This window comes from Trachemys scripta, chromosome 1, assembly GCF_013100865.1.
Source record: "Trachemys scripta elegans isolate TJP31775 chromosome 1, CAS_Tse_1.0, whole genome shotgun sequence".
Classification (NCBI taxonomy): domain Eukaryota; kingdom Metazoa; phylum Chordata; order Testudines; family Emydidae; genus Trachemys; species Trachemys scripta.
This window is the reverse complement of record NC_048298.1, coordinates 98,385,220-98,406,717: the sequence shown is the minus strand read 5'-3', so window position 1 is coordinate 98,406,717 and position 21,498 is coordinate 98,385,220. Positions and strand designations below refer to the sequence as shown.

Sequence of the window (21,498 nt, the reverse complement as noted above, 5' to 3'; positions counted from 1 at the left end):
ACATCACGTTGCAGGATAGGGGGCCTAACGTCACATGCATAAACTGGAAACTCTGGACCTAATTAATAATTTAAATACAATTAGACACATTTGTGGGAGGAGGGGACTTAGCCATTAGGGTACAGGTTCCACACATTGTATACCTCTCTCTTCTCTGATAGTTTTCACATCTTCCGCCATTTTCTTTAAGGAGTTTATAAGGACACTGACATCAGAATTATGAACTTCACATTTGACAAAAAATTCGAGGTCATCAGTAGTGTTCTTGGATTTTTTGGCTTGCCTGGTTTCAAGGTGATGGATTCCAGCTTCAAAAGTCTGCAAAAGACAAAAGTCCAGGTGGTGAGAAATCTAAAATCATTAGTGTCATTCATTGAAAGACAGCTCGCTTTAACTGCAGCTGTAATATGTCTTTTAAAAGATAACTGGATAAAGCTTTACAAGAAATGTCAACACCAATTTTTCTTACGCCTAAAATGAACTGCGTGTGTGTTTTACTGTGGGAGGTGAGCAGTTCTTTCACTCCAGATCCTGCCTTCAGATAGTTTGCATAGAATTTGCTGAGAGAATCCACAGCATCATAACAGCCAGAGGGTCACATTGGCTGACGGCTCTTCACCCTAGAATCGTTCTCCACCTGAAGGCACCATAATCAGAGAATGGGAGAGGGCAGGGCGGGCTGCTTACGTTGGACAAATACCCCCATACAGCAAGATGGTTCCTCTAAACAGCTGTTCCCATCCCTCTAACCCTCCATCCTCATTTCAAAGTGCCCCTGGCATCCCCCTTCAGCCAGGAGAGCCCCAGCCAACCCCTTTGAGCAGAGAGGTGGTGCTAACATACAGGGGAACAGAAGAGCTGAGAGTCTAGGAAGTGGGAAGAGGCAGCTGGTCCATAAGAGGGGGACACGTGCAGAGGCTAGACGGGGTCAGGGTCTGAGGGAAGGTACAAGCATGTGAGAAGAGAGGGGAAGGTTAGGGGACAGAGGCAGGGGGCACAGAAGGGGATGAGGCGAGAGGCAGGGCAGGAGGATGCTGTGGAGGGCGAGGATTAGGAGAGAGGCTGGGATGGGGAGGTTTGTACCTGGAAGACTTTGACTGTCTTGGAGAGCCCGGCCTTTCTAGCATTCCGGAGGGTGAAGGTCACGATCAGGGTGGCTCTTCCTTCCTCTTCCTCCCAGACCAGGCCCTCTCCCTTGTCTAGGGATTCTGTGGCCGGAGTTTCCTTCTCCGCATCTTCTTGGAGGCTTGCTCTCCTGCCTGGGGCGCCCGCAGCATCGCTCTTCATTGAAAACCGGCTCAGGAAATCCAGGTCCACCTGTGCAGAGGGAGTTTAGCTCACACCGCCTACAGGCGCCGAGTTTCAGAGAACCAGCCCTTGGCCTCGCCTTGTTCAGTGAGAGCCCCAGCGGAGATCGGTCATAGGCAGTTAACGGGGACTATACACCCGCTGCTAAGGGCTGTGGGACAAAACCCTCCCCGGCGTCCTTACAGTGCGAGACGGGTTTGGGGTGGATGTAGGATTCCCGGTGGGTCTGACACTGGGGGAGCCCAGCAGTGAGTGAGGACCATTTATAGTGCCCGCCCCAGGGAGATCAATGGAAATGCGCTGCGGACAGTGTACGCAGGAGACTAAAATAACCCCCCTTCTCATGGTAATTTCAAAGCAGGATCCTCCTGCTCTATTTGAAAGTGTCTTTATTTTCCGCAGTGTTGCATCTTTTTACCGTTTTAGAAATAAATATATTTTGTTAAGAGGCCAATTGAAATCTGGATTCGGTTTACATCTCTGAATCTGAGCTTCCATGCTTGTGCGTGGAAAAAAAGTATCTCCCCCCACCCCTCCCCACACACACACACCTCTCTCTGTCTTTCTTTGCGTTTATTGTCTAACTGGAAAAATCTTCTTTCTATAGCTGAATTCCCACTATTGGACTGGTCCGTATTCTACCTAAAGCGTTCAATTATACAGGTAATTCAGAAGGTGGAAGTAGAATTTCTCTTTTCAAGGTCTTCGATTTGGGGAACAGCTGATCACAAAGAAACCTTTACATTTTATTTCCAGGAGGAACAGTCCCCGCCAGCCGCAGGGAGGAGAGGGGAGGAAATTAGAATGACCTGGAAAGGGACAGCTGTTCAATCTAGTAACTCTCGATGGATTTCCAGCCCTGTTTAAACCCCGCTGCAATGTCAGCTGTGAGTGTTAAGCGTTACTTTAAATATTGTCACGTAGAGAATGTTATTAGCTATGCCTAAACCTATGTCGTGCAATATGATTATTTCCAACCGTTTAGTTTAAGAATGTTATAAATCGGTGGTTTTTTTTTTTAAAGCAATGAAGTAGAAGAGATGCCAGTCAACAACAGCCTGTGATTTTTGCAAGGTGTCCGGGATCTCGCAGTCCGCTTTAAACTTTGTTTCAGATTTACATTTTACTTTCAATAGCCTTTCCCCCCCCAACCCGCCACTCAGCTAGGGGCTCTTTGCATACTTCGCCCTGGGGGAAAACCCATATTGTTCCAAGGGGCTGGTTTCTATTGTAACAGTATTTTGAATTTCACTCAGATTAACGCTACCTAGCAAACGAATTCAGCTCTGGTAGATAATTCAAGCCCCATCTCTTGGGAACACATGGCTCCGGATTAATGATGGACATTTACTAGATGATCAATGACTATAAAGTGCATGCAACTCCAGAGACGCAGGACAATTGTTCCATTTTATTGATTTCGGTGAACGATGACCGTCAACCTGTATGCGCATTCTATATACAAAACTAATGTTTCCAGAAAACTATTGTCCCGGGTGTGGCTGTGTTTATGGATCCGGAATTAAATTCTGCCAGCATTTCCACTAGTACAGTTCGTGATTTTTAAACCAATTTCAAGTCCGTGGCATTTTATGTTTTGTTTTCATTCTTCGATTTTTTGGGGTACTCTTCCTCCCATCACTCTGCAATTTGGGACATGGACACACACCTTTGTGTTGCTGTCAGTTCATTTCCCAGGTTTTAAAGCTGTATTTCGATTGCCAGAGCTACGCCAAGCTGCTACATTTTAGCCCAGCGAAATATAACATAATCAAACGCACACATGACCAGTTTAACTCTCTTTTTTTTTTAGCAGTCGAGGCTAACGTCTCAGTGATACAATTTTACCACCAAACGCTCTACAGCTTTATAAAATCATCCTCCCTTGATTCCAGGAAGAATGCTACAACGACACATGATCTACTGTAAGCCCCCCGAATTCCCCTTCTTCCCTGTGGGTCAGATGAGAGCAGGGATGGCCGCTGTCCCAGGTGCTGAAACTTTCCTGTCTTGACCAGAAGCAGCAACCCTGCTCCTGGATCCGTTGGAATGTCCAAACTCTTAACTGCCTGGATTTCTAGGGTAGTCTGTCGGTCAGTTTGGTTCTGATTTTGGCTGGTCGCTTGGGAATAAGGATCCAGAGTGAAACGCAAAAGTAATAACTAGTCATAGGCAGAAATTTAGCGCCGAAATAGTGAGGTTTTTCACCTATTTGTAATTAACACGAGTCTTCTGAGCTTCGATTGTTTCTGAGCTAGCCACGAGGGAAAAGACAGTCCTATGCAGTTCCAAGTATTATCCACGGAGATCCGAGGTTGTCAGCTGATTTGCTTTCAGTGGGAGTACAGTAGGAATCCGCATTCGGCATTATTTACATCCACAGTGAAATTAAAACCAGGTATTTAACAAAGAACAAGACTCCCAGAATCCACATTTTCTGGAACCGAAATTCCTTGGTGACTTTTTGAAACCAGCAACTGAAAGTGTGATTAGCTGGTAATATAAACTAGAATGCCATCTATATAAACATGTATCATGTCGCTCTATAATCTATAGATATACTATATAATCCTACTATATAATCTAATATATAAAAAGAAATCAGCAAAGACACGAATTTATCACACCCAAATCTGCTGTGACACAGTGCAGAGGTTCAGCTCGAGATAGGAAAGAATACAATTTTATCGACGTAAACCTAATAACAACCTTCCCAGAGTGGAAAGCCAGTCAAGACAGGCTGGGGATTGAGTCTCTCTGAAGATAACAGCCTCCTTATATGCTACTTTTAAATCTGGACGGTAAAAGGTGTAAATATTAATATTTGCCATACAACCACCTGTACTCTCATTCAAGCACTTACAAAATCATTAGGTTAAAATGTCCGGCAACATCCATTTGCTTGGGATTTTTTTCCTCTTGCAAAATAAAATAAAATAAATCAAAACCATATTAAGAAATACAAAATTGCCAGCGAATGGATACTCAACCTCCAGCTTCAGACTCAGGTAATGCAGGGCTGAAACTAAACAAGGACAATCTCGTCCTTCTCGCCCAATCTTCGTGGTTATAAAGTAGCAACAGCATCAGTCAACCTAACAGGGACAAACCACTTCTCCTTTTGCTCGTCCTGGTGCCATTTTGTTGAGCTGAATGCGGAAGCCCCTAGGCTGCGGTTCACCAGCTCATTCCCTTTTTGAGCTCCAGCAGGCTAGGCTAAAAGCTAGCAATGGAAACTACCAACGGAGCTCTGAAGGGTTAGTGACACATAGAGGAAAAACCAGCGAAGTATTTACTGGAGTGAAGGCACCTCTGATTTGCTTGAGGCGCAAAAGAACAAATTCCAACCGCTTCCGTGGGTTTCTGGCTGACAGCCCCACCAGTTTTGAAACGTGTTAAGCACATGAGTTATACCCTATAATACGTTATTAAATGCAAAGTTATCCAATGAAGTCTTATACAAATGTCATAACTGCAAAACGTACATCAGGTATATTAATTTGCAATCGTATTGCATAAGCGAAACCGCCAGGATTAAATATAGCTGATGAAAACTGTGATCAGGTAAATGCTTCCTTTTATCCCATAAACTTCTATTTGCCCCCGGTAAATGTATTTTTAAAATATGGCCCATATGTTTAATTGTAACCATGACTGGCTGTTCCAAAGCCCACTGACTGAGGTGAGAGTCTTTACACTGATTTCAGTGGGCTTTGGACTAGGCTAGGCGTGAAATCAGTGCCGAGATGAATTACATTATTTGTCTGACTATACTACAAATATTGCCTGCAGTGGTGTTGTAGGTGTTGGTCCCATGGTATTACAGAGACAAGTGAGTGAGGGTAATATCTTTTATTGGACCAATTTCTGTTGGGGAGAGAGAGGAGCTTTCTAGCTCCACAGAGATCTTCTTCAGATATTAAAAGACATTACCTCACCCACATTGTCTCTATACGATAAATATAGACTGTATACATTTTAAGTATATAGCTACAGGTATAGTTAAGTATTTGATCAAATAATTTTAAGGGTACAGAGTTACTGGCTATAACATTAATACAAACGTTTCAATCCATGCTCTGAACCCAGCTTCCCCAAAAATCACTCTGTGAGGCATTAAAAGAAGGCACCACTGCATTAACAGTGACATGTGCGACATTTCAGAGAAGAATGGCTGAACTTTTGTAACATGTGTCTGTGTTTTAGGGGTGCCTCAATGTAAGACCAGGGCAAGAAATAATTCCATGGTCTTGATTCCACACCGTCCTATGTAACATTAATTCCAGGTGGTTAGACTGTAAGCTCTTAATGGCAGGTTGTGTCTCTTACACTGTATTTGTAGTTGCCTACCACAACTGGACTAGTCATGTGACAAATATTATAGTTCCAGGTCTCCTTACAGGGACAAAATGTACCAGATCTTATTATTATACAGACAAACTTGCAACAGCTTACAGCTAAGAGGGAAATAACTTCTAACCTCAGCGGTCAATATTTGAAGCCATAGCTCCCCAAATAGGCTACATTTTCTAAAAGGTCTGGTCCTGCAGTCCTCACCCAGACTCCTCCTGAGTCTCCCACACATAGGCACTCAGATACCTGCACATAGTAGAGTAATCCACTGGGGTTTGACTCAGATCCAGCTTGCACATTTGAATACGTATTTTTTGTGTGCAGTCACCACTTTGCTGCTTGTGATTACATGTGATTGTACCTGCATCCAACTGGTCATATTTGAACATGAAAATGGATGATTTGTGTGCATCTAGGAAATCTGTCCGGTTACATCCATTTTAGGGCATCTGCAGATACTATATCAGGAGTTCAGAAGCAGAGTGTGTGTGTGAGAGAGAGGGGGGGGGGAGGTGCTGGGGGCAGCAATCTGCTCATTCTTCTTGAGAGCTGCTAGCCTGAGACATGAATGCTCCAAAATAAGTTTGTTGTTTTAAAGTCGCAGACTGAGTGTTTTATACAGATCCACATTTAATAAGGAGGATTAATTAAGGAGGATTCCCTTCCCGCCCCCCTTCCTGCTCCAATTAACAGCATAGGAGTATATGATTCATACTTTGAATCACCGTCATCTCACTTTACTTGCAAAAGCAATTTGGTTTACTTCATTTTAATGCTGGCCAGAGATATTGTAGACAGTCCCATTTCCCTCTCCCTCCAGTATATCAGATTGCAAATTTATTTTCTTTAACTAATTCTCAGTATACGCTGAAAGAGATGAATTTTTGGTCAAAGCTATTTATTTTCTTTATTTCCGGAAGCAGCATTTATACAGCATTGTGATGGCCACTTGTTGAAGAATCTAGGATAAGAAAATCCTATGTTTCTGTGTCAACCAGGCTTGGCAGCTTTAACTCAAACACTGGTCAAAGTTTCCATTGGACTCAGCTTTTAGTGGGGCTGACACAGTCTTTACAAAGTCCCTTCTTTGAATACCTCAGTTTCAACTTATAAGGAAACTTGGGTCTCAGACACATAGGCTGAGATCCTCTAAGGTAGTTAGGTGCCTAACTCCAAATCAAATTCCTTTGAGGACATGGGCCATAGTCCTTTTGCAGGAGAATTCCCTTGGAAGTCAGCGAGAGATGGCCTGCATAAATGACTATAAGACTGAGCCCTAAATTAGTTTCCATAGTAAAAGAAAGTCAGGTCACAAAGGAGCTATGCCCATGCTTTATATTTTAAAGGGCACATATTAAAGACAGGAAGGTCCTGTTTGCTTAATGGAAAGTTGTGGCATAGCCTTGGCTATGGAATGGCTAGCATGTCTCCATAGTAGTAAACCAGGTTACACAAATCACATCTGGTTAATGGGTTATTGTTAGCAATTTTATTTGCATAAAACAAAACAAAACTTTCACCTATTGCTTTTAGGACATATACAAGGATCAGCGCTTCAATCAGTACATTGCCCAATACTGCTGAAATATACACTTAATATGTACTTAACACTGTATTTATTTAGCTCTGCAAAGAACATGATAATCTGTTGACATAAAAAGTAACAGTGAACATATGCAATTTAATGAAAATAAATGGTAAGGAAGTTAAATGGGTTTGGCTGCAGTGAGGCACCAAAGTAAGTGTTGGCTCAACTGTGCATTTGTGCAGACAGAAAAACCTGCTAACGAGACGCTACTCAAAGATGTATAATTACATCCCAACCCCCAGACTGAAGATGAAAAGTAAATGCTTCAAAATACAGAATATCACAATGCACTATATACGGCATCTAGTCACTACCTGATGTGCACATATAACTCATTATTAGTGTTACTTTATGGAGCTTAGAAGAAACGGGGTATACAGAAGAATGAAAAGCCACTCCAATCATATTAGCTATAGGCACTTTTAGGAAAAACAAACAAATCAACCAAAAGCAACTAACTCATTTCAGCAGAAATCCTTTTCATACAGTGGTTTTTACACTGTATTTATTGTTGCAGCTTTATTGATAATGAATTTATATGGTATGACTATTATTCATTTAGATTAATTTAAATGCTAACCAGGTCTTCTATCTATACACCTTTGACATAACTTAAAAATACAGTACATGCTAAGTGCAGCAGTATACTTTAAGATTAAACCATCAGCAACAAGCAAGGTAAAATCTCAAGTCTCCCTCCCCATCTTTACAATAACAAACACCATCATGATCAACTCTATTAAAGGCAGCTACCTACTGTAATAATATCAGCATGGACAGCTGATCTTCTATCAATGCAACTAAGGTGGGCTCTGTTTCATAACCAGGTTGGTACCCAAGCTGAAAAGGGTCAAGGAGATCTGAGGCAACTGGATACTGCAAAAGCGGTCTCACCACAACTTTTTGATCACCTTAATCAGGAATGAAGGCACCATGGATATTTTAGCTTATTCTACAAGAAGCACTGAAGGAAGAAGCATGGAGAAAGAGGTTATAGCATGGGACTGGTGGTCAGAAGTTTAGTTATAGTTGAGTATCCTAAATACTTGGATAGCACTATAATGGGAACACTATATTAGCCTAAATTGACAGAGCCGATCCAGAATTTTTATCTCAGGCTCGATAGCAGATCCTGGACATGCCAATAACCTTCCATGCCTCAGTTTCCCTGACTGTAAAATACAGGCAATACTTCACGGATCTGAGATTTCTTAGTTAATGGTTTTAAAGCATTTTGATGTTCTTGCATGAATGATGCTGCAGAAGTGCAAAATGCTATTGAGTTGTTTTTTTATTTAGTCTGACACACCACTTAAAAAGTACTCTCTATATTTGTAAATATTTGTTTTAATACTGGCTTACTAAACATTTACATGCATTTAGTTTACAAAGCAGAATGATATGTTTACCAGACAGCAGAGAAATTAAAAGATTTTTTACAAATTTTAATTTCTTTCTTGAGCTATCCACTAAAACTAGTATTCTAAATGCAGCTAACTTAAAATATTTAAAAATAAATGCATAAGATTATTTTTTTTAGTAAGAAAATCTAGTTGCAGTTTGTTTCATCCATTTCTAAAATCCTGAGGGGGCCAGTTCTCTCCCTCCCCTCACTTAACACTAGTTTGACACCAATGTAATTCCATTGATTTAACTGGAGTCACTCCAGCCTACACCTGTGTAAATGAGACATAATCAGACCCAAAATGTGAAAGTTGTTTAATAATTCCACTTAAGTATAAAGGAAACCATGTATCCTGTGTTCCCAACAGCACCATGGATGCTGCTCTTCTGTTATTCATAGCAGCAGTCACAACAAGATTTGAAAGCCAGCAGCAGATTATTTTGAAAGACTTCAAACTTGTGGTGGAATCGTCCTTTTGTGAACACAATCACCTTAGAGGCATCACTATACTAGAAGGGAAGGAACATGGGCTTCTTTCACTTTTGAAATAAGTGCCAGGGATTAAAGGTTTGCACAAACATTACCACACAATAAAAGACTCAGTGATAAAAAGTGATACTTCAAAGCACCAAAATGATGCCATTTTGTATAAATATACTTCTATTCAAAAAGGTCCCAGCTGGTATCCTTACAGGGCCGGCTCTAGGCACCAGCCTTCCAAGTATGTGCTTGGGGCAGCACTTTTCAAGGGGCGGCACTCCATCTTTTTTTTTTTTTTGCTTGGGGTGGCAAAAAACCTGGATCCGGCCCTGTATCCTTAGATTAGTATATGCTATAAATATAATAGAGGCAACTGTAGTTTGTATCCTCTTAAAGGACAACGTTTGAATGAAAGATCCATTGCTTTTCGAGATGTAAACATAAAAGTGGTGCAATAATAGGTTTTACATTTTGTGGACTTTTAAATTAGTTTTGTAAAGCCCACAGCAGCTTTAGAACCTCTCATCACATGTTAGAGACTAATACATTTATTTGGGTTTTAGCCCAGAAAGCTTATGCTCAAATAAATTTGTTAGTCTAAGATGCCACAAGAACTCCTCGTTCTTTTTGCTGATACAGACTAACACGGCTACCACTCTGAAACCTGTCATCACATGTTGAAACTTGTGTATGGGAAAATTGTTAATGGGAAACACTGATTTGCTCTGCTTAGCTCAGGATGGTTCAAATGTCCAATCTGTGACATAGCAAATTTAGTCCCTGGACTATGAGCTGTGGGAACACATTGCACATGGTGTGAACACACTATTTTAACACTGGAGGAGAAATCTTCACTAATGAGTCAGAAACATACTGAAAACACATTCTCCACTTGTAACAGCAGAGCATCTACTCTTTGACTAAATCTGAAGTCACTTTTGAAGAACAAAAACTTTTACAGCAAAATTCATCCCAGTGCAGAGGACCCACACAAGGTACCACTTAAGCCCCATGTTAAGGTGGCAAACTGTGGCCTCTTCTCTGTGCAGAGTGCCCCATGTGTGGTGGAAGAGGTGCAAATTTGCTATGTAGGGGACAGGGTTTGTGAGGTCATGTAAAGTCTGTGTACAAGCTAGGGATACAGAGCTTTGCTCTCCAGGGGAACCCGGCATGGTTGCAGGCTGGGGGGGATGGGAGTGTAGGAGGGATGTGGCAGGGTGGGTGAATCTGCTGCTAGCCATTGCCACGTTGTCACTGGGACATGTGGACAATGCAGTACCAGGGCTGCAGTAACTCCACAGGCTGGTGAATGGAGAAGGATTCCCTCTTCTGCCAGCCTCCAGGATTCAGACAGAAGAGATGTGCAGGCCGTGGATAGTCACCCGGGCTGGGGTGAATTTTAAATAGAATTATGATATGCAACCAAAGAGAGCACAGAGTCACCCACAGAAGCCTCTTTTGTTGCTAAGCTATAGTAATTAAGTAATATGTGTGTATATACATATATATCTTAAACATTCACACATTCAATAGAGTGATAATGTGAAATAGCTAGAATATTATTGGCATTTGCATATGGTCACTTCAGCCAGTAGCTCTTGGAAGAGAGGACGCTGAGAAAATCTTCATTCTATCTTCTTGAGGGCACTGCAAAGAGTTCCCATCTCACCTGCATATGAAACAGCAAAAATCAGTGTTTGTCCTGTTAGTCTTACAGCCTGTTTAATACATTTCAATGGAACTACAGCACAGCCATATTTTCATGCCCAGAAAGAATGAGACCAAAGAGGCGGGTGATAGACTGGGCACATTAACTTCAATGGAAGTTTTGCCTGAGTATGGACATCAGGATCAGCCCTTATATCTGGAGTTTTATCAGCCATAGATGCTGTGTAAGATCAGGGATGCTGGCTTTGAGCAGGCCAGTCAGTCAATTGGAAAGAACTGCTCATCCTGAAATGACGAAAGAAAATCCAAACAGCCTAAGGCTGTGAATATCCCCCTTTCCTTACTGGGGGCAGAGAGAGCCAAACTCTGGTTTCATCCTCCTGTGATATCACCAACCAGTCCTTCAAACTTTGCCAAAGTCCTCCAACAAAAGGAAGAACATCAAGATGTGATATTTCCAATGTAAAAAGCCAACAAAGTGGGCAAACTACTTTGGGGGATGGGTGAAATTAGGAAGCAGTTTTTATACACCATAAAGGAAATACTTAGGACCTGATCAAATTCCCACTGGTGTGAGAATCAGGTCTTTAATGGCAGCAGGAGAAAAACACTTCTCATTCAAGTCCTAGCTTTTGAGGAACCTATTATAACAAAACTGCAATTGCTTACTGCTGATGGACTCAGCTAAATTCTTCAACTGCTTTGCATTGTCCAAGACTTCAATTCTCTGGGTGTACGGATCGTAGCGAACGGAGAAAGGTCGAGGGATTGTTGAAGCAAATCTCCTGAAGGAGAAAAGACAAAAACTTTTATGAAAACAACTGTTTCTTTTTAAGTAACCTCCTCCTTTAAGTTGGGAGGAACTTTTATTGATGTGAAGGATAGGGAAACCAATGTGGTAAAGTAACTGAAGACCTACTCCGGGAGTAGGCAGCTGCAGTATTCTCCAGTGCTTTAGCAATATCCTTGAGGCTGACCTGGGAGTCTTTCCGATAGGTGCGTCATTTATTAACCACCCTTCATTTTTTCAAACAGACCCCGTTATGCAGTATTTACCATGCTATTATAGGAGTAATACTAGCTGCTGCTGATTTAACCCAGTGAGCAGGTGTCAGAATTTCCCAGACTTTAAATCCCCATTTTCCTATTACTAATGCAGAATGTGATCCCCTGATCCACTTTTGCAGTCCCTGGGGTTGCAGACCCTGACATGCATTCGAGTACCTCAGGGCTCGTCTAACTTCTGATAGCTGGGAGCAGCCCCCAAGGTGCTGGAAAGCCAGTCAGGGATCACTGGAGTGCAGTTTCATTCTGGCCACACCTTTTCCTCAGTCTTGCCAGGGGAGTCTTCAGCTGAGGGATTAGGGTTGCTTTACAGCCTCTTGGACTGGCACTTATATACTGGAGCTGAAGATCTGGTCCCATAATTGTGGCAGAACACCTGTCATTTGCCAAAGCTCTCTCACCGAGGTTTTACCAGATTAATAATTTGCCTTGGAAAATGTCTGTGCTTCTCAAGTCACCTATAGTTCTGGTTACTTCAAAAGTTTGAGAGAGAAAAAGTGGGAGACTTAAGGGCTAGGTAATAGGCTACCAAGACCAAGGGCCTCATGTACTCTGCAGTACAGCTGGGCCAAATTCTACAGCAGCAACTCTTGTGTTAATTTATTCTATCACCCTGAAAGTCGTTCATTCCCTACCCCCACAAATGCACACGGTTATGGCTCATAGTTGAATATTGACATAACATTTGTTGATGATTATGTTCAGCCATGCATATTTCTGGGCATAGGTGTTTTCCTCTATCCTTTCCAGGTGGCAACCTCCGCTCCCTGGGCCATGGCTTCCGCAATGCTCTCCAGGCAACCCAGCTCCAAAGGCAAACACTGCATGCGGCTGTGGTCAACAGGCCCAAACAATGGAGCATGTCATATCTGAATGTTCCCTTTGTTCTTTTGCCGGGGGCCTGAAGGACATTCACCAGTTCACTGCTGTGGCAATGTGCTGGCAATCAAATCTAGACATAAATTTGTAGTCGTTGCTATCTATCCAAGCCATATGAAAGAAGAAGAAGAAACTCCAGATTGAATTCAGGCCATGATAGTAGTGACTGAAGCCACAATCCCACCCAAAGCTCTTTATGGGCTGCTCCCCTGTGTTCATGTGGCGCTTCGCACAGAACCGTGGCCTAAACATATTATCATGTGATGGCTAGTCAGTACTCTATAAGACAAAGGTTGCTGGTATCAGTCCAGGTCCTTCTGGGAAAGTGTCAGCATTCTAGGAAAAAGAATGTTCCTCCTAGATCTCAGCAAGAGTCCCAAGGGCTTCCCTAGAAGTAGGAAACCTTAGCTCAGACACAGAATGATGACTAAAAAAAACTAAGGCAGTCTGTGACCAAAATCTCCCTTGTATTCACATCCTACACACTGTTCTAATAATTTTTGTACAAAATATGCCTTGTGAGGTGTTATTTGAAAAGTAATAACTCACTGATCAATAATATCATGGTGAAATGCATGTAGTAACATCATATGTAAAGTTATGAAATCCCCCTGTATAATATTGGTACATGTTCAAAAACACACAGTTATGCCCAGGCAGAAGTATCCTGAACAAAGAAATGTGTGTTTACCTTAGTAATACATATAAGTATTAAACAAGGTCCTCAAAACAGCAGGGAGAGGAGATGGCAGGCGACAAAGCAAATTAGCATTTCAGCAAACACGGGTGAGAAGAAAGAACATGGAGTCTCCTTCACCACCAGACTTCATGTCACTTTCTTTACTATTTGAATAAACTTTGTCTTGAGGGATAACCCTCAGAAGAATCTACTTCAAAGGTTAACTGGACTATAAAAGAAAGGGGCAGGAAACCCCAAGGTATCTCTCTCTTTCTCACCAAGATGACAAAAGAAGCAGATCATTGATTTTGAGGGGAGAGCCCAACCTGAGAATTTGGACAGCCACATTGCTGGGAACGTATGTGAGGATTTTACCTTGAACCAAGTCTAGCTTGTTAAGTTTTATTTTATTTATTATCAAGTGTAAGAGAGTTTTATTTTTATTTCTCTTGTAACCATAGTACCTGATACTTGAATTCACTCAAAATCCTATCTTGTTTTGTTAATAAACTTGTTTTATTTTTAATCTGAAGCAATTCGGTGCTGGGTTTGAATTGAACTGTTTGGTAGCCAGTTAAAGTAGCAAACTGTTGAATACTGACCCTTTACAGGGGCAATGAATCTTTAATATCTGAACTGTCCAGGAGAGAGCTGGCCAGTGCACAATAAATGCTTCGGGGAAAATTTGGAACTGGATGTGTGTAACCAAGACTGGTGGAAGCCAGAGTGTGACTGGGGTGCTGCTGACAGGTTGCTGGGGTCAGAGCTGTTGGATCAAAGCTGTAGATATGCACACACACATTCAGGGTGTGACCTTCATGCTGGTAGCTCTTTGTGAGTGGCCCAGTTTGGAAGCTACAACAGTAAAGCGTTGTAAGGAACCCATGGTTACAAGGCAGGCAGTGACCCAACCTTATTTCAATGTAAAGCCCAAGTTGGAAATAGATACATGAGGTGTAACATAAATAATAATAGTTATTTTTATTATTAAGGGTTTCCATTGTGGAATAAAAGGGGGAAAGATTTGAGCAGCAGATGAAGCTACTGAGCAGAACCAGAAAAGAATAGTTGTTATGAAAGGAGAACATAGCCCAAGGATTTTGTTGTTAGCCTCAACTACAAGAAGCCAAGGCTTGACTGGGCATAGAGACTGAACTACTCTCTCATCCCTAGAAGGGATTTCCCCAGGATGTGATTGGCAGAGTAGCATCATTTCTGAGAAAAACTGAAGACTTCAGCCTTCAGGGCTATCAAGCTGATGACAGAACACATTCAAACAGTCCCCTTATGCAGAGCAAAAGCTCAGAGAAGCTTTCAAAAGCCAGACCAGAAGTCTTAAACTTCAAGAATTCAAAGAACATGTTCCTCAGCTGCAGGGGTCCACAAAGGCCTCGAGGAGGTATGTGTGTGTGTGTGTGTGTGTGTGTGTGTGTGTGTGTAAGATATTGCCTATAATGGAGAGGATTATTTTACCTTACTTTTTCCTTTGCATTTTTAAAACTTTCAGCAACATAGTAAACAGGCTGGAACTCAGTGACGGGGTATTTCTGGACTGCAGTCTTCTCCAGGTTAAGGGATTGAATTTCAGGCTTATCTGATAAACAGTACTGCATGGAAAGAATGAGAGATTTCTTTCAATTAAAAAGTGGTCTTGTTTGAATAACGGAGGAGGACAATGTTATTTAGACATGCACACATTCAGTTATTCAGGACCTGCTCTTCCTCCCATTGAAGACAAAAGGAATTTGACCATTGAGTTCAAAGTGAGGAGAAGCAGGCCCTAAATGAATATAATGATACATTTATGAAATATGACTTCTATGCAAAATAATAGTCATAGATTTTAAGGCCAGCCTTCCCGTTTAACACAGGACATGGAACTTCCCCAAATCTGTTTGAATTAGAGCCGATTTATTTAGCAGAAACATCCAATCTTGATATACTAGTTGCTAAGGATGGTGAATCCATCACTGTCCTTGGTGAGTTGTTCCAATGGTTAACTACCTTCACTGTTGAATTTTGTGCCGTATTTCCAGTCTGAATTTGTCTAACTTCAATTTCCAGGCATTGGATTGTGTTACACCTTTCTCTGCTAGATTGAACAGCCCACTATCAAATATTTGTTCTCCCTGTCAATACTTAAAGACTGTCAACTCACCCCTTAACCATCTCTTTGATAAGCTAAATAGATTGAGTTTCTTGAGTCTATCACTGTAAAGCAGTGGTCCCCAAACTTTCAGAGTCATGTCCCCCTTTTGCCCCGTCTGCACCCTCTACGCCCCCGCCGGGGTCAGGAGCAGGGCCGCAGTTCCAGGAGGGGGGAGACACAGATGGGGTAAGAGGGCCGAGGCTGGGGCCAAGCTGGGGGGTGGGTCTGGGGCCAGGAGCGGGGCCACTGACAGGGGCCGAGGCTGGGGAAGGGGGCAGGATTAGAGCCGCAGCTGGGCTGCGGTGGGGGCCGGCAGAAAGGCCAGCGGCCAGGTACAGCTCCACTCCTCACCTTGCTCCCAGCCTTGGCCCCAGACCAGGAATGGAGCCGTGCCTAGAGGCTCACACTGGGGGCTGGCACGGGGCAGGAGCAGAACCACAGTGAGGTTGGGGATGGGGCCAAGTGCAGGGCCGGGAGTCAGGGATGTGGCTGGGGGCAGGACCAGAGCAGAGCTGGGGGCGGGGAGGGGCTGAGTGACACTCCCTCCTGGGGGAGGGGGGTGGCCCAGGTCCTGCTACGACCCCAGATGTTCCTCCGGTGCCCCCCACTTTGAGACCCTCTACTATAAAGCATGTTTTACAATACTTTAATCATTCTCATGATTCTTCTCTGAACCCTCCCCAATTTATCGACATCCTTCTTGAATTGAACTGAATACAGCATTTCATTAACAGTTTCACCAGTGCCCAACACAGAGGTAATATAATCTCCTTACTCCTATTCAAGACTCCAAGCATCGCTTTAGCCTTTTTGTCCACAGCATCATACTGGGATCTCATGTTCAGCTGACTGTCCACCATGATCCCCAAGTCTTTTTCAGAGTCATTTCCCAGTCCTCTACCCTGTAAGTATGGCCTGCATTCTTTCTTTCTAGATGTATGTCTTAACATTTGGCTGCATTGAATTATAGTACTCCATTTAATTCAATCTGGATGCACAGTACTAGGTGAAGATACAGTAACATTTACATAAGAAACACGTAATTAAAAAAAAAAAAAAGACAACAAATCATGTAGCTATTATGACGTGTTATTGGCAACAAACCTGCAACTCGCCAAATGAAGACAGCAGCCCAGCCCCATAGGCCTTTATTGCGTCACCTTCTTTACAGAGTCCAAATTCCACCGTAAACCAATAGACCTAACATCAAAATTAGACAGAAATAGATGATTCTCTAGGCAAAAAATATCTGACCGTGTGGCACTGATTTTTAAGTATTTGGAACTTACCTTTGCTAGAGAACGTTTTTATTTAAAAGTGTAGCTATGGTTTAAATAGTGACTGTTTTAAAATGGTTCCTTTTTACTGAACAGATCTGCTCTCGTTCAGTGAAATTCACCCCTTTGAAGAGGGTCAGCAGTAGGTCTATGTTTCACTTACATCCTACTTAAGCCGTCAAAATAGCCATGTATGTATTCAGATCTGCTTACTTTCCTGACAGAATAGTTATTTGTTACAGCCTTTATATTTTTTTGGCAGAACAGAGCCAATAAAGCTACATGAGAGAGAAATGGATTGTAATACAGGTTGTCAATCATTGACAGAGGTTGAGTTTTGTTCCCTTAGTGACACAAATTATGTTTCCTGTTTCACATGTAGGGCACCAAGGTATCACAGAGGCAAGGGAGAGCAAAAGAGACTAAATTGTTAGCAGAACTCTGACAATTGCTTATGGATAGCCTTGGAAGGAGTAGATTTTTAATCAGCAAATGTTGGTAAACATCAATTTCAGTGTACATGCACAAAGCGAAGAAAAATATTTTCAAAGATAACAATTGAAATTTACAGATTGGTGAAGTAAGAAAAATGCTTCCTGAGAACTTACTAGAGTTTGATTTAAGAATATTTACTTCGTATATTTTGACATGTGATGTTAACAATTTGTGTTGTAACAGTTCTGAAGCTTTACATTTTTCAATCTTAATGGCTACTACTGTCATTCAGTAAATATTGTCTGCCCCCCCATTATTTCCCACATCTGTGAAAATTTAAATAGATAAAAAACGAAAAAGTTTAAAAAACAAAATTTTGTGCAACTGTGAAAATTTAAATGTCTAAAATGCTTAAAAACAAACATGAATATTAGCAGTCACATTTATAAAAAATAAATAAAAATGGAATTCTGCCAAACCTACTTATGCTACCTGAGCTAGAAAGAACACAGCTTGACTTTCAGCTGGAGTTCATAAAGCTCTGCATCTCAGCTCTCCCACAGTAGGATATGAGTAACTCCCATTGACATCAGAGGGAGTTATTTGTATCATAGGGTGGAAGAGCAGAGTCCTTGGCAGGTAGAACGGCTGTCAAAACTTGCTGCACATTTGCAGGAGAAATGAAGTAACTGCAGTATCTCCTTACCAGAAAGGGTCCAGCTAGAGCAACTATACTCTTGCCCTTCATGTTTAATCACAACTGTAAAGTCAATAAGGCTCGGATAGGATAAGCATTCTTATTATCCATGAAGGCAAGTGTTTACAGGTGGGATTTTCCGAAGTGCTTATCATTGGCCTAATTCTGCTTCCATTAAAGTCAATGGGAATTCCACCACTGACTTCAGTGGAAGCAGAATTAGGCCAGCCCCAGATCTTCAAAAGGTATTGAGGCACTTCACTCATTGTAATCCATGGGAATCAGGTGCCTAAATAATTTTTTTAAGATCCGGGCCTGAGAGCTTTGCAAAATCCCATCCTAATGTATTAAATTACCGTAGCAAGTTTCTCAATATATTCATCCGGCGCTCCCAAGGATGCAAGTCCAATTTCCTGCAACAATAAATCATTGTTCTTCAAGCTGTTTAGTGCAAACATTGCTTCTTATATGCGTTATTTCATTGTTCACTTTTTAATTACCATCTAGTACCACCACACATAAGTGTTAACAGAGCACCTTACCCTAGTGCATCAGAAATTGTTAACCAGAAGACCCTATGGAAGTTAATGAGGGGCTCTGTCTAAATATCATTTGTGTGGTGTGACCCATTGGACCTGGCATGTAGCCCATTTCCACTGACTTCAATAGGGTTTGGATCAGGCCAATAGTAAGCAATCAGCAGAGCCTTACAATAAAAAGATGATAAGTCAATCACAAAGCAGATACTTTAAATATTTATCATTGTTCTGGTGGACCCTGATGGAAAGTGAACACAAGAACGGCCATACTGGGTCAGACCAAAGGTTCATCTAGCCCAGTATCCTGTCTTCCAACAGTGGCCAATGCCAGGTGCCCCAGAGGGAATGAACAGAACAGGTAATCATCAAGTGATTCATCGCCTGTCGCCCATTCCTAGCTTCTGGCAAACAGAGGCTATGGACACCATTCCTGCCCATCCTGATTAATAGCTATTGATGCTGCCCATCCTGGTTAATAACTATTGATGGACCTATCCTCCAAGAATTATCTAGTTCTTTTTTGAACCCTGCTATAGTCTTGGCCTTCACAATATACTCTGGCAAGGAGTTCCACAGGTTGACTGTGCGCTGTGTGAAAAAATAATTCCTTTTGTTTGTTTTAAACCTGATGCCTTTTAATTTCATTTGGTGGCCCCTAGTTCTTGTGTTATGAGAAGGAGTAAATAACACTTCCTTATTTACCTTTTCCACACCAGTCATGATTTTATAGACCGCTATCATATCCCCCCTTAGTCGTTTCTTTTCCAAGCTGAAAAGTCCCAGTCTTATTAATCTCTCCTCATTGAGCAGTCGTTCCATACACCTAATCATTTTTGTTGCCTTTTTCTGAACCTTTTCCAATACCAATATATCTTTTTTGAGATGGGGTGACCACATCTGCACACAGTATTCAAGATGTGGACATACCATGGATTTATATAGAGGCAATATGTTATTTTCTGTCTTATTATCTATCCCTTTCTTAATGATTCCCAACATTCTGTTAGATTTTTTGACTGCCAGTGCACATTGAGTGGATGTTTTTAGAGAACTATCCACAATGTCTCCAAGATCTCTTTCTTGAGTGATAACAGCTAATTTAGACCCCATCATTTTATATGTATAGTTGGGATTATGTTTTCCAATGTGCATTGCTTTGCATTTATCAACAGTGAATTTCATCTGCCATCCTGTTGCCCAGTCACCCAGTTTTGACAGATTCTTTTGTAACTCTTCGCAGGCTGCCTGGGACTTAACTATCTTGAGTAGTTTTGTATCATCTGCAAATTTTGCCACCTCACTGTTTACCCCTTTTTCCAGATCATTTATGAGTATGTTAAATAGGACTGGGCCAAGTACAGACCCCTTGGGGACACCACTATTTGTCTCTCTCCATTCTGAAAACTGACCATTTATTCCTACCTTTTGTTTTTTATCTTTTAACCAGTAACCAATCCATGAGAGGACCTTCCCTCTTATCCCATGACTGCTTACCTTGCTTAAGAGCCTTCGGTGAGGGATCTTGTCAAAGCCTTTCTGAAAATCTAAATACACTATATCCACTGGATCCCCCTTGTCCACATGCTTGTTGACCCCCTCAAAGAATTCTAGAAATTGGTGAGGCATGATTTCCCTTTACAAAAACCATGCTGACGATTCCCCAACAAATTATGTTCATCTATGCATCTGACAATTTTGTTCTTTACCTTATTTTCAACCAATTTGCCTGGTACTGAAGTCAGGCTTCAGTTTGCCTAGAGTTACCTCTGGAGCCCTTTTAAAAAATTGGTGTCACATTAGCTATCCTGTACCAAATGACTGGAGAAGCTGATTTAAATGCTAGGTTACAGACTACAGTTAGTAGATCTGCAATTTCATATTTGAGTTCCTTCAGAACTCTGGGGTGAATATCATCTGGTCCTGGTGACTTACTACTGTTTAGTTTATCAATTTGTTCCAAAACCTTCTCTAATGTCACCTCAATCTGGGACAGTTCCTCAGATTTGTCACCTAAAAAGTGCTTCCCCATAAGCTCATATGAAATGGTTCCAGAAGCTAGGGGCACAGTGTGAAAAGAACCTACTCTTATCTCAGGAGATAAATGTGAATATGAATTACAAAGCCATCCACATGAGTGTAAAATACCCAAAGTGCAGAAAAAAAAAATACAAGCCCAACTCAAGAATGTGTATAGCTAACTTGCTCTAAAACACAGACTGCATGCTGCAGAGTCAAAGGCTATGTCCTCACTGCAAAAAAGAGGGCCATCTTGATGTAAAACCCTAGCTGGAGACAAGACAGAGGTTGCTTTTGCCTCGATGTAGCTAGTTGAGGTAAACCCCGGGGATGTGTGGGGGTGTGCACATGTGGGGGGTTGGGGGTAATAGGGTTGATCTTCACTTACAACACCAAGATAAAGACTATCTGTGCCTTGTTTCAACTAGGATTTACACTGACTTAGCTATCTCGATGTACAAACACACCCTTTGGTGCAGTGAAGACATAGCCAAAAGCTCAATCCCTTCCTGAGGTTTGGTGTGATTAATAGAGAAATTAAAAATTAACAACATACAATACAAAGTAGCAGCTCAAATTTTCTCCACCAGGTTCGATGGCTCTGAGGATTCCAATCTTACCTCACCTCAGCTACTCTCCACCCAAGTCACTCCAGCTCCTGTATATCAGAGTGGGGTAACAAGTCATCTGACTCAGATGTCATCTAATCCTTTCTAAACAGGATTAACACCTGCTAAGAGGGTGTTAGGCAAACACTATCAGCCTATTTCAAGGGATATGGATTAAAAAAACAAAACTACACAAAAATGAAATCTATATTTGTATACATTAGGGTTTTTTGCGTGAACTGAATCTAATTTTTAAACAATAAATAAAACAGGTTCTACTTAAATATATGTACAGCAAAATTTTAAATCACATTGCATACTTTGCATAACAGATCGGCCAATATGCTTCAAC

The 21,498-nt window shown here is 41.7% G+C and overlaps 2 protein-coding genes across 2 annotated transcripts in view; both read right to left on the bottom strand.

Moving 5' to 3' along the window:
• LOC117870626 (tyrosine 3-monooxygenase-like) overlaps window positions 1–1,287 on the bottom strand; it is a 41,723-nt gene extending 40,436 nt beyond the window's left edge. Inside the window, exons 1-2 of the mRNA XM_034757931.1 lie at window positions 1,084–1,287; window positions 144–318 (exon numbers count right to left, since the gene is read on the bottom strand). Coding sequence (XP_034613822.1) covers window positions 144–318; window positions 1,084–1,287 — 379 coding nt within the window. The remainder of the gene's footprint in view (window positions 1–143; window positions 319–1,083) is intronic.
• Window positions 1,288–9,418: 8,131 nt separating this feature from the next.
• PAH (phenylalanine hydroxylase) overlaps window positions 9,419–21,498 on the bottom strand; it is a 57,213-nt gene continuing 45,133 nt past the window's right edge. The window contains exons 9-13 of the mRNA XM_034778710.1: window positions 18,340–18,396; window positions 16,679–16,774; window positions 14,899–15,032; window positions 11,472–11,587; window positions 9,419–10,803 (exon numbers count right to left, since the gene is read on the bottom strand). Of these exons, the coding sequence (XP_034634601.1) occupies window positions 10,760–10,803; window positions 11,472–11,587; window positions 14,899–15,032; window positions 16,679–16,774; window positions 18,340–18,396 (447 nt within the window). The 3' untranslated portion in view covers window positions 9,419–10,759. The remainder of the gene's footprint in view (window positions 10,804–11,471; window positions 11,588–14,898; window positions 15,033–16,678; window positions 16,775–18,339; window positions 18,397–21,498) is intronic.